The sequence below is a fragment of the Prionailurus viverrinus genome, chromosome E2, assembly GCF_022837055.1.
Source record: "Prionailurus viverrinus isolate Anna chromosome E2, UM_Priviv_1.0, whole genome shotgun sequence".
In the NCBI taxonomy this organism is placed as follows: Eukaryota; Metazoa; Chordata; class Mammalia; order Carnivora; family Felidae; genus Prionailurus; species Prionailurus viverrinus.
In genome coordinates this window covers 15,459,052-15,472,729 of record NC_062575.1, presented here as the reverse complement: position 1 = coordinate 15,472,729, position 13,678 = coordinate 15,459,052, and the positions used below count along the sequence as shown (strand labels likewise).

At 41.6% G+C, this 13,678-nt stretch overlaps 1 protein-coding gene across 1 annotated transcript in view; it reads left to right on the top strand.

The window, feature by feature from the left end:
* PKD1L3 (polycystin 1 like 3, transient receptor potential channel interacting) overlaps positions 1-13,678 on the top strand; it is an 83,535-nt gene that overhangs the window by 19,648 nt on the left and 50,209 nt on the right. Inside the window, 10 exon segments of the mRNA XM_053447901.1 lie at positions 334-532; positions 4,333-4,412; positions 4,414-4,507; positions 6,174-6,260; positions 6,411-6,465; positions 7,417-7,544; positions 7,854-8,084; positions 9,808-10,002; positions 12,773-12,820; positions 12,823-13,014. Of these exon segments, the coding sequence (XP_053303876.1) occupies positions 334-532; positions 4,333-4,412; positions 4,414-4,507; positions 6,174-6,260; positions 6,411-6,465; positions 7,417-7,544; positions 7,854-8,084; positions 9,808-10,002; positions 12,773-12,820; positions 12,823-13,014 (1,309 nt within the window).

The window sequence follows — 13,678 nt, the reverse complement described above, 5'->3', positions numbered from 1 at the left end:
GAACTCTTGAATTGAGAGACAGGAACCAGCGGGAAACCTGAGGAAAGCATACTTCTGAATAGAAAAGTTCATTTTCATTGTTTTGATTTCCATGTATCCCCCACTTTTGATCATGGCCATGAGATTTAAATTTCTCTTACAGATCTTATTCCCAGACCCATCTGTCCCTGTATCTATCATTGTAAGACCTAGGTATCTCTTTCCTCTATTGCATGGAAGAGGTGAACATTCTATGCATTTGCAGAAAAGCTTCTGAAAGTAGTAACTGTTAGGGGGAGCCTGTGATTCATTGAGCTTGCAATGTTACTGGAGGTCAATTCTTACTCAAACAAGGTCTGAAACTACTAAAGTGCAGCCATTTTCTAGAGATAATGTTGACAAAATCCTTCATTCTCAACAAGTCGCAGATGAGCCAGCAGGGAGTTTGAACGAAGTGATTCATGGTTTGCAAAGTCACAGCAAACTACGGAGAGCTTGTGAGGTGCTCCAGAAACTGACGGCCTTTATGCCAGAATTTTCTAAGTCAGCTCAAGTAAGCAAGAGGGTGATCGGGAGGAAACGAGATATGAGAAAGGGGGAAGTGAAACAGACAAAATGTGTATAAAGTAGAAAATACGTAATCTAGAGATTGTGCCCTGTGCAGAATTTAGCCTTGTGAACCATTTTGTAGAGACCCAATTTAACATTCAGTCAGGGTATATTTAAGTCTGAAGATTGCGGATAAATTGATCAGTAATGACCTTTTCAGATATGCTGTGTTTATTTTCTTTTGATCATTTATCAAGTTACTGTCTTTCTGATACATTTGTTAGACATAATGGGAGACAGAAATAGATCCACTCCTTGCCCGAGATAGAGCAGTTCAGCTTCGAAACAGACATGGGCCATCAGTGCCCCCGCAATGTTTACATTTGTTCTCTCCACATTTGCCAAGTTATTCCCAGTAATTATTCGTGCCTGTCTCTACTCCCTACACATAAATAAATTAAGGGAATGAGATTCATGAGAATTTTCATTTTTTTTCTTTTCCATGTCCTATATTTTCAGATATCTGTGATAAGCATATATATATACAATTTGGGTTGGTTTATTTTTTTTTTTTCAACGTTTTTATTTATTTTTGGGACAGAGAGAGACAGAGCATGAACGGGGAAGGGGCAGAGAGAGAGAGGGAGACACAGAATCGGAAACAGGCTCCAGGCTCCGAGCCATCAGCCCAGAGCCTGACGCAGGGCTCGAACTCACGGACCGCGAGATCGTGACCTGGCCGAAGTCGGACGCTTAACCGACTGCGCCACCCAGGCGCCCCTGGGCTGGTTTATTTTTAATTACGGCAATAATACATGCTTGTTATTTAAAAATCTGAATTAAAGCATATAAAGTTATAAAGCAATAGCCCTCACTGTCTTTATCCTTCTTGCTAATCCCATTCTCAGGATATAATCACTATTATCAGATTTTTTTTTTTTAATTTACATCCAAATTAGTTAGCCTGTAGTGCAACAATGATTTCAGGAGTAGATTCCTTAGTGCCCCTTACCCGTTTAGCCCATCCCCCTTCCCACACCCCCTCCAGGAACCCTCTGTTTGTTCTCCATATTTATGAGTCTCTTCTGTTTTGTGCCCCTCCCTGTTTTTATATTATTTTTGTTTCCCTTCCCTTATGTTCATCTGTTTTGTCTCTTAAAGTCCTCACATGAGTGAAGTCATACGATTTTTGTCTTTCTCTGACTAATTTCACTTAGCATAATACCCTCTAGTTCCATCCACGTAGTTGCAAATGGCAAGATTTCATTCTTTTTGATTGCTGAGTAATACTCCATTGTGCGTATATATACCACATCTTCTTTATCTATTCGTCCATGGATGGACATTTGGGCTCTTTCCATACTTTGGCTATTGTGGATAGTGCTGCTATAAACATGGGGGTGCATGTGTCCCTTCGATACACCTGTATCCCGTGGATAAATGCCTAGTAGTGCAGTTGCTGGGTCGTAGGGTAGTTCTATTTTTAGTTTTTTGAGGAACTTCCATACTGTTTTCCAGAGTGGCTGCACCAGCTTGCATTCCCATATTATCAGATTATTATTAATTTGCTCTACATAGCCTGCCAGATTTTTTCTATGTGTAAACAGGTTTGTTATTGTAACAAAAATGGCATTAAAGTATACACATTTTTCAGCTCCCCCCCTTTTTAAAAATATTTCTAATGTTTATTTAGTTTTGAGAGAGAGCAGGAGAGGGGTAGAAAGAGGGGGATGGGGGATCTGAAGCAGGCTCTGCACTGACAGCAGAGAGCTCAATGCTGGTCTCAAACTCATGAACCACAAGATCATGACTGGAGCCTAAGTTAGAGGCTCACCCAGCTGAGCCACCCATGAGCCCCAGCCCCTTGGTTTTTTTTGCCTAATGCTGTGTCATGGATATCTTTTCATGTCAGTACACATAAGTGAACCAATTATTCTTAATGTGCATCTGGACATTTTTTTGTTTGTCTCCTCTCACAAATAGCATATCCACAAGCCTCCATGTACCTACATCACTAAGTACTTACGCACATGTTTCTGTGGAATAGAATGCCAGAAATAGAATTGAGGGGCTTTTAAATTTTCAGTGGATGACAAAATTGTCTGTTAAAGGACACTGTTTTATATCCCCACCAACTGTTGCCCCACACTTCTAATTTCAAAGGCAAGAAAAGAAAGAAAAGGAAGGAACATTTTACTGATTACAAAGGAGGCCGAACGTCATCTTATATATTGATTGACCATGTGTATTTCTCCTCTCAGTGGCTTCTTCATGTCCTTTGTCCATTTCCCCCACAATGGGTTGTCATTTTACTTACTTGTCTGTAAGAGAGCTTTATTTATTGTTGATGTTGACCTTTTGTTACAGATGTTGCAAATATTTTGTGCCCATGTTTTTTATAACTTTATTATTTCTTTTTTTAAATGCAGAAGTCTTTAATAAGTGTAACTTTGAAAACAAAAATAACATTTCAAAAAAAAATAGTAGGACTCGCAGTGGATATTCTGTCAATTTGCTTAACCTTCTCACTTGCTTTGCATAAGAACAGCCTCCAGAAAGGAGAATTGGGGTTTTCAGTTTCATTCAGAACTTCTCTTGATCTCTATTTTAAGTCTATCTTGAGTGCTTTTTTGTTTCAAAGGATCATCTACTTGGTGTTTAAGTCAGTACTGCTCTTTGCCTGTCTTTAGCTTAGTTTTGTTAATTAGGTATTTGATCTACTTACCACTCCAGGAGGGTTCTGTGAGTTCCTTAGAATAACCTGAAATACAGGGGTGCCTGGTTAAGCGTCCAACTTCAGCTCAGGTCATGATCTCATGGCTTGTGAGATCAAGCCCCACATTGGGCTCTCTGCTGTCAGGGCATGGAGCCTGCTTCAGATCTTCTGTCCCACTTTCTCTCTGCCCTTCCCTCACTCGTGTGTGTGTGTGTGTGTGTGTGTGTGTGTGTGTGTGTGTGTGTATGTGCAATTGTATGTTCTGTCTCTCAAAAATAAATATATTTTTAAAAACTTTTAGGGGCACCTGGGTGGCTCAGTTAGTTGGGCCTCTGACCTCGGCTTAGGTTGTGATCTCATGGTCTATGAGTTTGAGCCCCACATCAGGCTCTGTGCTGACAGCTCAGAGCCTGGAGCCTGCTTTGGATTCTGTGTCTCCCTCTCTCTCTGCCCCTCCCCTGCTTGTACTCTGTCTCTCTCTCAAAAAAAATGAATAAACATTTAAAAGTTTTTTTTTAATTTTTAAAAAGAATAACATAAAATAAAAATCCTTCCTAAAGGTAAGATGTAATATATTTTCTTTGGCTGCCAAGTTGTAATACTGGGGTTTTTTTTATGAATTTTTTTTTCCCTTTTCCTTTTTCTTCTTTTTTTTTTTTTTATTAGAGAAAGAGAGAGTGCAGGGATGGGAGAGGGGTAGAGGCAGAGAAAGAATCTTAAGCAGGCTCCATGTTCAGCCACACACTCCTGTAATATTGCTTTTTATAAAAATGCATTTGAGGGGCACCTGGGTGTCTCAGTGGGTTAAGCATGTGACACTTGATTTCGGCTCAGGTCATGATCTCAGGGTTCATTAGATGGAGCCCCACATTGGGCTCCATGCTGATGGCTCAGAGCCTGCTTGGGATTCTCTAACTCTCTCTCTCTGCCCCTATCCCCACCCCTCTCTCTCTCTCAAAATAAATAAATATTTTTTAAAATGCATTGAAATGCATAAAGAAATTGAACTCCTTATAAGAAGAACACAAGTAAATTTAAAACAGTCAGAAACAGCTCGGGGCTGTGTGTTTGCTTCCAAAATCTCCCAGGTTAGTATCATCAGTCCTCATGTTTACCTGAGTGAGAAGTCACCAGAGAGCACATTTCAGAGCAAAGCAGTCTGGGTTTCAAAAACCCCCAACTGCCTGCCTCTCCGAGTCCCTCGACACTGTGATGGAAGCTGCTGGAGCAAGTCCACAGAGGTCCAAGCATGCCATTGAGCAGGTAGGTACAGTACATGCTGATGTCGAACTCGGTTTAGAAACTTTTTAAATCTTGGCAGATCCAGGTATCACACGGCCTCTTCCTCGATCTCTAAAGAGTCTCCGGCCAAGCGGCACCACTGAAGAGACCACCGTTAGACCCGCTCTGGGTCTTCCTCACTGTCTCATCTGTGCGCCAAACCTCCCTAGTGCTATAATCCAGTGAAAAGAGCTCAGTATGGTGTTTGGCATATAGTAGACACTCAGTAAATTAAACTTGCATTTTCGTGTTGATTTGCATTTTTGTATTCATTTGAGGAGATGTTCACCATCATCGGTCTATGTAAATGCAAATCACACCACAATAAAATGCCACTTTGTACCCAGAAATACAGACAGTAACAAGTGTTGGCAAGGAGGCAGACGAATTCGAGCCCTTGTACATTATTCGATTGTGAAATGATACGGCCACTTTGGGAAACAGTTTGACAGTTGCCCAAAAGGTTAAAAAAGGAACTTCCCACGTGGCCTAGCAATCCCTCTCCTTGGAATAGGCTCACATACGTCCACACTAAAACTTGCACAGTCGTGTTTGTAGCAGCATGATTCAAATAGTCAAACGGCCAAAAAGCGGAAACAACCCAAATGTCCATGATCCAACGAATGGATAAGTAAAATGTGTTATATTTGTTACATTAGCAACAAAAAAGAATGAAGCACTACAACATGGGTGAACCTTGAAAACATTACACCAAGTGAAAGAAGCCAGGCACAAAAGACCACGTATTGTGATTCTATTTTATGAAATGTCCACAAGAGACAAATCTCTAGATGCAGAATGTAGATTGGTGGTTGTCTAGGGCTGGGGGGGTGGGCATAGGGACAGGGGAATGGACAGAGACAGCTGGCTGCTGGGTACTTGGGTACTGGGTTTATTTTAGGGAGATGAAAATGATCTAAAATTAGATCATGGTGATGGTTGCACTGTGAATATACCAAAAAAACATTGACTTGTATACTCTAAGTGGGTGATTTGTATTGTGAATTTCATTGTAATAAAACTGTTTGTGAAAACCTCTCATAAGTAGGTCACAGGCAGGGGTGCCTGGCTGGCATAGTCGGTGGAGCATGCAACTCCTGATCTCCAGGACGTGAGTGCCAGCCCCATGCTGGGTGTAGAGATTACTAAAAATAAATTAAAAAAAAAATTTTTAAGTAGGTCTAGAGAAGCTTATATCATGGGACAAAGAAATATTTTCTTGGATGGCCCTGTTAGTTGATACAAAGGATGGCGAGTCTTTAGCCAGACTACAAATACTTTCTTTGGGTCCTTTGCAAAGAATGTCCTCTTTCAGGGGCGCCTGGGTGGCTCAGTTGGTTAAACATCTGACTTCAGCTCAGGTGATGATATCACGGTTTGTGAGTTCAGGCCCCATGTTGGGCTCTGTGCTGACAGCTCAGAGCCTGGAGCCTGCTTCAGATTCTGTAACTCCCCATCTTTCTACCCCTCCCATGCTCATGCTCTGTCTCTCTCTGTCTCTCAATAATAAATAAACATTTAAAAAAAAAAAAAAAGAATGTCATCTTTCAATATGTCACTGTCCAGGTCTTTGTCCTCCTTCCAACCCCTCCAAGACCATTATCCACAAAAGCCACACAGGTCACATGGTATTTCCTTCTCAATGCAGGTAGAAAATATGCTGGAAATGGCCTTTCTGGCCCTTGGGAAGATCAAGGAAACATTTCTACAGCAGAACCAGTTTTCTGAGTCTTTAGTGACTTTGACTAAAGTTTAGTGACTTTGACTAAAGCTCACCTGATGCTGAGCAGGTAACAGAGGAGGAGGGGGAGAGTGGTTCATTTTAGGTTTCTGATCTTTAGAAAACACACAGAAGTTGATTTCCATTTAATTTCTCCTTCATTAGCCAAAACATGTCAACCTGGCCCCTGAGCTCCTATACTCTAGGGTCCCCAGCAGCTGTGAGGTTAGGCTTTCCAAGGGCTTCAGCTTTGGAAGAGCTCTTGAACAGACAACCAGGATTTAATGTTCAAGTGAGTGTCAAATTGATTCTGACCCAAATGGAGTTGGGATTGATGGCTACAGGCGTTTGGATGCACCATGATACGTAAGCTGGCCAGACCAAACAAGAGAAGGGTGGGTGCCATGGATTTCTGTTTTACAATGGCAGGAATGGAGGCCTCTTAAAAATGGAGGAGTGCCTGGGTGGCTCGGTTAAGTGTCTGACTCTTGGTTTCAGCTCAGGTCATGATCTCGCGGTTCGTGAGATCAAGCCCCTCATTGGGCTTTGCACTAACAGCACAGGGCCTGCTTAGGATTCTCTGTTTCCCTCTCCCTCTGCGCCTCCCTTGCTCATGTGCATGTGTGTGCTTGCTCTTGTACTCTCTCTCTCAAAAATAAATAAGTGAACATTAAAAAAAAAAATGAGCCACTGTAGAGGTTGGAAGCATTAAACAGACCTCTGGATTTAACTGAGTTTCTGTGTTATGGTTTGAATTGATCTCAACTCTTCACTATTTATATATGAAGCTAGGAATATCTGAATAAGTATTGACTCGTTATACCAACTTATCCATATCAGTATATAGTGTATCTCTTTTGGCATTTACCTAACAAACAAGAGCAAGATTGCTGTCTTATCCTGGAGAGCAGAATACTTCCTTGCTAGTAATAATGAATCCTCCAGGTATAAAAATGTTAAAAAATAATAATTCTGAGGGTCACAAGTAAATGACTTATCTTTAATTCTTCCTCGTATGATGTTATAATGAGAAATATTATTTCAGTTGAGATATTAGCAAGGGGAAAATCCCAACATTTACTTTAATTTCTGATATCTGATACATTATTACCTTTCGGGGTGTTAGGTAATAGATTTCAGCAATTGATGAAACATATTTTCTTGTCTCTAGGTAATAGGACTAGCTTCAGTTCCTTCAGGGATTTTGATGACAAGAACATTGTTGGAAGTATCGAAAGTGTGTTGCTAAGCTCTAATCATAAATTTTTCCAAGTCCATGATTTAGTGGAAGAGATTGAGGTATGACTTCATTATAAAGGAATGAAATAGAAGGGAATAGGAATTCTTGGAGAATAGGATAGAAGGAAGCCATTTTAGATTCATGGCAGTTCCATTATTTTATTATTCACATCTTCACTTGGAAACTTTTACAAGAACTACCTTACCCTTAGGAGGTGTTTTAGGTTTGAGATTATATACTCTCCCTTAATCCCTACAGATATTCATGGAGGAATACCTAGGAAGTTACATTCCATTATCACTAGAAAGGAGACTGAAAGGCATCAACAGATGAACCATCTTGAAGATTGGTTAACTGTCTCATTCTAGATCATGCTGTGGAGAAATGTTAGCGTGGAAATCTATCCCACCAGCATCAACATGAGCTCAGACCATTTTGTTATGACAGTGAGCATCACTTCCCTGGAGAAATCCCTGATGGTGTGCATAGAACCTGAAAGTCCCCTTTTAATGACGCTCTACCTGGGGTTCCAGTATCAGCCTAACCACACCCACTTCAACCTGAACATCACCCTTCCAAAGAATCAGGTATGGCAAAAAGGTAAAACCCCAATCAGAAACTTACTTTGAAATGCATTTTTTTCTTCTTTTTCAACTTTTTATTTTGAGATAACTGTAGATTCTCATGCAATTGTGAAAAATAAAAGAGAGAGCTCATACCTTTTACCCAGTTTCCCCTCATGCTGGCATCTTGCATAACTATACCACTATATCCTAACCAGAAAATGACATTGATACAATGCATTGACCTTACTTGGATTTCATCAGTTTTATCTGTACTCCTGTATGTATGTTTATTCCATGTAATTTTATCACACATGGGAATGTATATGACCATGAAACACATTTTTTTTCAAAGATTGTGGAATGGATCCAGATATATATGTGATAAAGCAAATTTAGTAAAATGTTAATTCTAGAATCTGGTTAGTGATTAAATGGGTCAACTTTCCATATGGTTGAAACTTTGCATAATGTTGAGAAGTAAAATTCCTGCACATACACATATATTTCCAATTTTATTTCTAATCTTAGATTTGGGTCAGGCCAGAGATACCTCAGTAAATCTTGGTTTAATATCAAAATGACTACACTGTGGCTTAGAAAAGTGAAGAATTTGAGACATATATAAAAAGTTAAGAATTTCTGAGATACATAAATAGTGCCTTAGATGTACTTGACCAAAAAACATATTCACTGGATATCAACTTTAAATGCTGTACTGGGGCGCCTAGGCATCCGACTTCAGCTCAGGCCATGATCTCGCATTTCGTGAGTTCGAGCCCTGCATCGAGCTCTGTGCTGACAACTTGGAGCCAGTAGCCTGCTTCGGATTCTGTGTCTCCCTCCCTCTCTCTCTCTCTGCCGCTCCCCCACTCATGCGCGCTCGCTCTCTGTCTCTCTCTCTCTCTCTCTCTCTCTCAAGAATAAACATTAAAAATCAATTGTAATACTGAAGAATCTTAATAAAGAGCTACTGTTTGCATTTAAAAAATGTGTGGAGGAGTGGCAATAACCATGTTATAAAACATAAAGCATGTTATAATCCCCTCTCATTACAGTCTTCTCATGTTGAACAAGCTTCTGGCTGTTTTATAGGCCTCGCTAACACGAATGATCACTTTTTAGGGTACTGCTCTTAGACACAGTACCTGAGGCAGCACCTTTCATCCTGGGCTCCCGGGTATAAAGTTCTGTGTTACAGACAAGCTCTTTCCGACTCAGAACATGCGCTCCATTTTCCTTGCCAGTCGTGGCAATATCATGTCCCTTGGGGATCTTAGACATCCTCTGGTCCGGAGACTTTGTTGGAAAGATGAGAACATTAAGGAAATGGTGTGACTTGCCTTAGCCCTTAACAGCCATCTGGTGACAGAGCTGGGCCTCGAATCAGGGCTCTTTCCTGGAACCACACTCTTCCCATCCTTGCTTCGTTCTTGGGCTTCTTCTTTTAGCTCTGTCTTGTAGCTACTCGTTTGGGTGTGTGATTCATTCATTTTTCTAAAACTCATCATATATTCTGACTCATTAGACCTAAATCTTCATCTGTCAAAAGAACACAGCTTTTTATTGGAATGGGAGAAACTCAGAACCCCAGGTTGTGCAACTGGTCATTTTCTTGAAAGTCATTTGTAATTCTAAACTTAATCCTTTCCCCACTTGTAAAATAATGATAATAATAACAATAGATCCTTCAGAAGGAGCGTTCTGATAGTAATTTTGTCCCATTGGAAATGCAAGTAAGCCCTGTTCTTTGTTCTCCGATGAGGAATGTACAGGGGTGCTGGCTCCAGAGAGTCTGCAGTATGGGAGCAGTGCCTACTACACAACAGCTGTGCTGAATAAAAGCCAGTAGAGTGCCCGGAGCACACCCACCCTGCTCTCGGCGGCAACTGCCGTCACTCGCTGTCATTTCTGGGACAGCCACAACAGCACGTGGGAGACCATAGCGTGCCAAGTAAGAAGCCACACCACTTCTCTTTCTCTTCTGCCCCAGCTGGCATGAAATGCAGAGCATCTGTTACCTCATTCGAGGGGCCCGGAAAGAAAAAGCATCAGGAGGGAGAGAAATCAGCCTGGCAAAAAAGAAGATTGCATGTAGCGGGCCAGGAAAGTGTGTCTCTTCGGAGCAGGCTTACACTTTATATTTGTTATTTGCTTCTCAAATATTCAGTCCAGGGTGAATCTGACAGTTCTAGATAAAAGAAGCAGTACGTAGGGGTGTCTGTATGGCTCAGTCAGTTAAGCGTCTGACTCTTGATGTCAGTTCAGGTCATGATCTCCCAGTATGTGAGTTCGAGCCCTGCATTGGGCTCTGCACTGATGGCACAGCGCCTGCTGGGGATTCTGCCTCTCCTTCTCTCTGCTCCTCCCCAGCTGTGCATGCTCATGCTCTCTCTCTCTCAAATAAACTTTAAAACAATTTTTTAAAAAAGCAGTAGGTAGACCCTGTTAAATTCTGCAAGTGTTAAATATGTTGTGGGTAAAAGTAAACAAATTTCCTGCTTAATTAAAGAGAGCTTTTGTAAAAATAAGCTGGCAGATTCTTGTACATTCCAGGCGAGGTGGGGACTTTTCTCATTGTCACCTCGTTCCAGGGGTCTGCTCACTTTAAAATGGTGCCCTGCATTTTCGCATGGGTGATTCTGTGTGATCCCATCTGATTTAAGTCCTGGTTCAGTTGCCCCAACACCTTGGTGTAAAGTTCTGGAAATAATGAGGCTGTTGGTTAAGAGCTGAGAGAGGGTCATTCACATGTGAACAGAGGAAAAGAGGATGCTGTGGAAGGCAGCTGCGCCATTCGTGGCCTCGGCAGGGATTTCGGAAGAGCTGGTGCAGAGCCTCTCAGGCAAATCCTGTACCTGGGAGCCCCTTAGGTTGCAGTTTCTGGTGAAATAAATCGGGGCAAGACCTGAGTGGCCTTTCTAACAAGCCCCCTGCACAACGCTGGGACCCCGTGCGGGGAAGAGAGCTGCCGAGAGCAGGATGACAGTTAGAGGGTGAGAGATAGACCCGGCACCCAGAACTTAACCTTGTGCCTTAGAAAGCAGCCAGTCGTACTGACAATATTTGAAGCTTTTTATCTGCACAATCGAACGTGGAATTGGTAATTTTCATTTGATTGCCTAGTAACATTTTTAAAAATACATATTTTTTAAAGTTTATTTATTTTAAGAGAGAGAACACGTGCGAGCACAAGTGGGGGAGGGGGAGAGAGAGAAGAGAGAGAATCGCCAACAGGCTCCATGCTGTCAGCACAGAGCCCGACTCTGGGCTCAAACCCACACACCTCGAGATCATGACCTGAGTTGAAACCAAGAGTCGGACGCTTAACTGACTGAACCACCCAGGTGTCCCTGAAGACACTTTTTTGTGAAGAAATGTTACAACATGTGGAAGTTGTAAGGAAGTTATGGGGAATAATATAATAAAAACATTAAATACTCTGGCTTTATCGCAAAGTTGGTATTTTGCTCTGTATAGTTCAAATTTTTTTATAATAATAAAACACTCTGGAATAATCAAAGCCCTCTATGTATCCGCGTCCAGTCTTGTTTTCTCCCACTTACCAAAGGGCGACCACTGTCCTGAACTCAGCATTTGTACTGATTGCTTCAGCACATATTTACCGGGCATCTTCTACGCACCAGGCCCATATCTAGGAACTAGAGATAGAGTGATGGACAAGACAGTGTCCTGAGCTTACATTCCAAGGAGGGAGACTGACAAACATAGATATGAGAGTGTTGTTTTGCATGCTTTTGGTCTCTTTGTAAATGGCATCATCTATACCGTATCCTCCTTTAATTTGTTTTTTTCACTCAGCATTTATCCACGTTGCTATATCTAGCTCTGACAATTTCTTTTTTCTTAAAGGGGAAGTTGTCTCTTTATTTTATTTATTTATTTTTTATTTTTGAGAGAGAGAGAGAGAGAGAGAGCATGAGTGGGGGAGGGGGCAGAGAGAGAGAATCTCAAGCAGGCTCCATGCTGTCAGTGCAGAAGCTGACTGGGGCTCAAACCCGTGAATCATGAGATCATGACCTGAGCTGAAATCAAGAGTCAGACGCTCAACTGACTGAGCCCCCCAGAAGCCCCTCTACCTCATTCGTGTTAACTGCTGTAGATTACTCCATCAGCACGCAGTAGGAGTCCTCTACTTGTTTGTTTGTATGTTCTGCTGTTACTGGACATATATATAGGTTGTTTCCAATCTTTTTTTTTTTTTTAACGTTTATTCATTTTTAAGACAGCATGAACGGGGGAGGGTCAGAGAGAGAAAGAGACACAGAATCTGAAACAGGCTCCAGGCTCTGAGCTGTCAGCACAGAGCCCGACGCGGGGCTCGAACTCACGGACCGCAAGATCACGACCTGAGCTGAAGTCGGACACTTAACCGACTGAGCCACCCAGGCGCTCCATCCAATCTTTTAGTTATGAACAATGCTGACAGAAACCTTTCTCATGTCTCCTTGTGCACATGTGCAGAGTTCCCCCAAAGATGTGGGTTCAGACCTGGAATGGTAGGATTCAGAGAATTTGTGCTTCTCCAGGTTTGCTAGAGGTTTCCAGATTGCTCTCCACATACACTATTTTACACGACCCCCAGTGGTAAATACACGACCCGGACATTGTTTTCCCTCCCTAAATTGCATGTGTTTGTGTTTTATTACATGCTTCCTTAGCACTCTGTTCAGTTAGAATCAATATCTTGATTCTAATTGCAGGTTGGGCCACAGAGTACAGTTTTGAGGACACAGTAACTGCCTGAGGTCACTGTAACCGCCTGACCTACTTTGGCAGCGACTTCTTCATTGTGCCCCGGATGGTGAACATTGAAGACACTATCAAGCTGCTCCTTCGTGTGACCAGCAACCCTGCTGGGGTGTCATTGCTAGCCAGCCTTTTAGGATTCTATATGCTCACCTTTGTGCAGGCTTGGAGGAAGGATCAAACATACATGCAGAAGGTGACGGTCATGACTTTGATTCCAAAAGCTTTGCATAGTGTCTTGAGTAGGTGGAACAAGATGGAAAAACAACAACAACAACAACAACAACAACAACAACAACAACAACAACAAACCTTCACCAGAAGAGGCAGGTAGAGTGGTAGGAATTCTCAGTGGCATAGGAATTCGAGTGCGACTTTTTTCTTAAATTTCTCTTCACGTTTCCTGTCTCAGGGCTTCGCAATTTAACTCTTTATGTTCCTTTTTTTTTTTTTTTCTTTAGCAGAGGTTGAACTCTCATATGATTCCTTTAAGTTAGGAATAAGCCCGAACATCTAGAGAACTTAAAATCAAATGGAAGTTTATCTCACTTTATACATTGGATGTGAAAGTCAGGTGTAAGTAAAATTAGAATTCCATGTAACTGCAATATAGAAAAAACCTGTATGGAATCTCGTTTTGGAACAACAGCAACAACAAATCTTCTGATGACAGCCTCTTGTTAATTTCTGTTCCATGCATTCCTTATTCTTATGTGTTCTTACACTTGGGGATTCTAGAATACACACCGTCCATTTCTTTCTAGCCATGGGTATAGCGTTGCCAGTTTTAACAAACAAAAATATAGGACACCCGGTTAAATTTGAATTTTATGTAACTCATGCATTTTTAGTACTTCTGT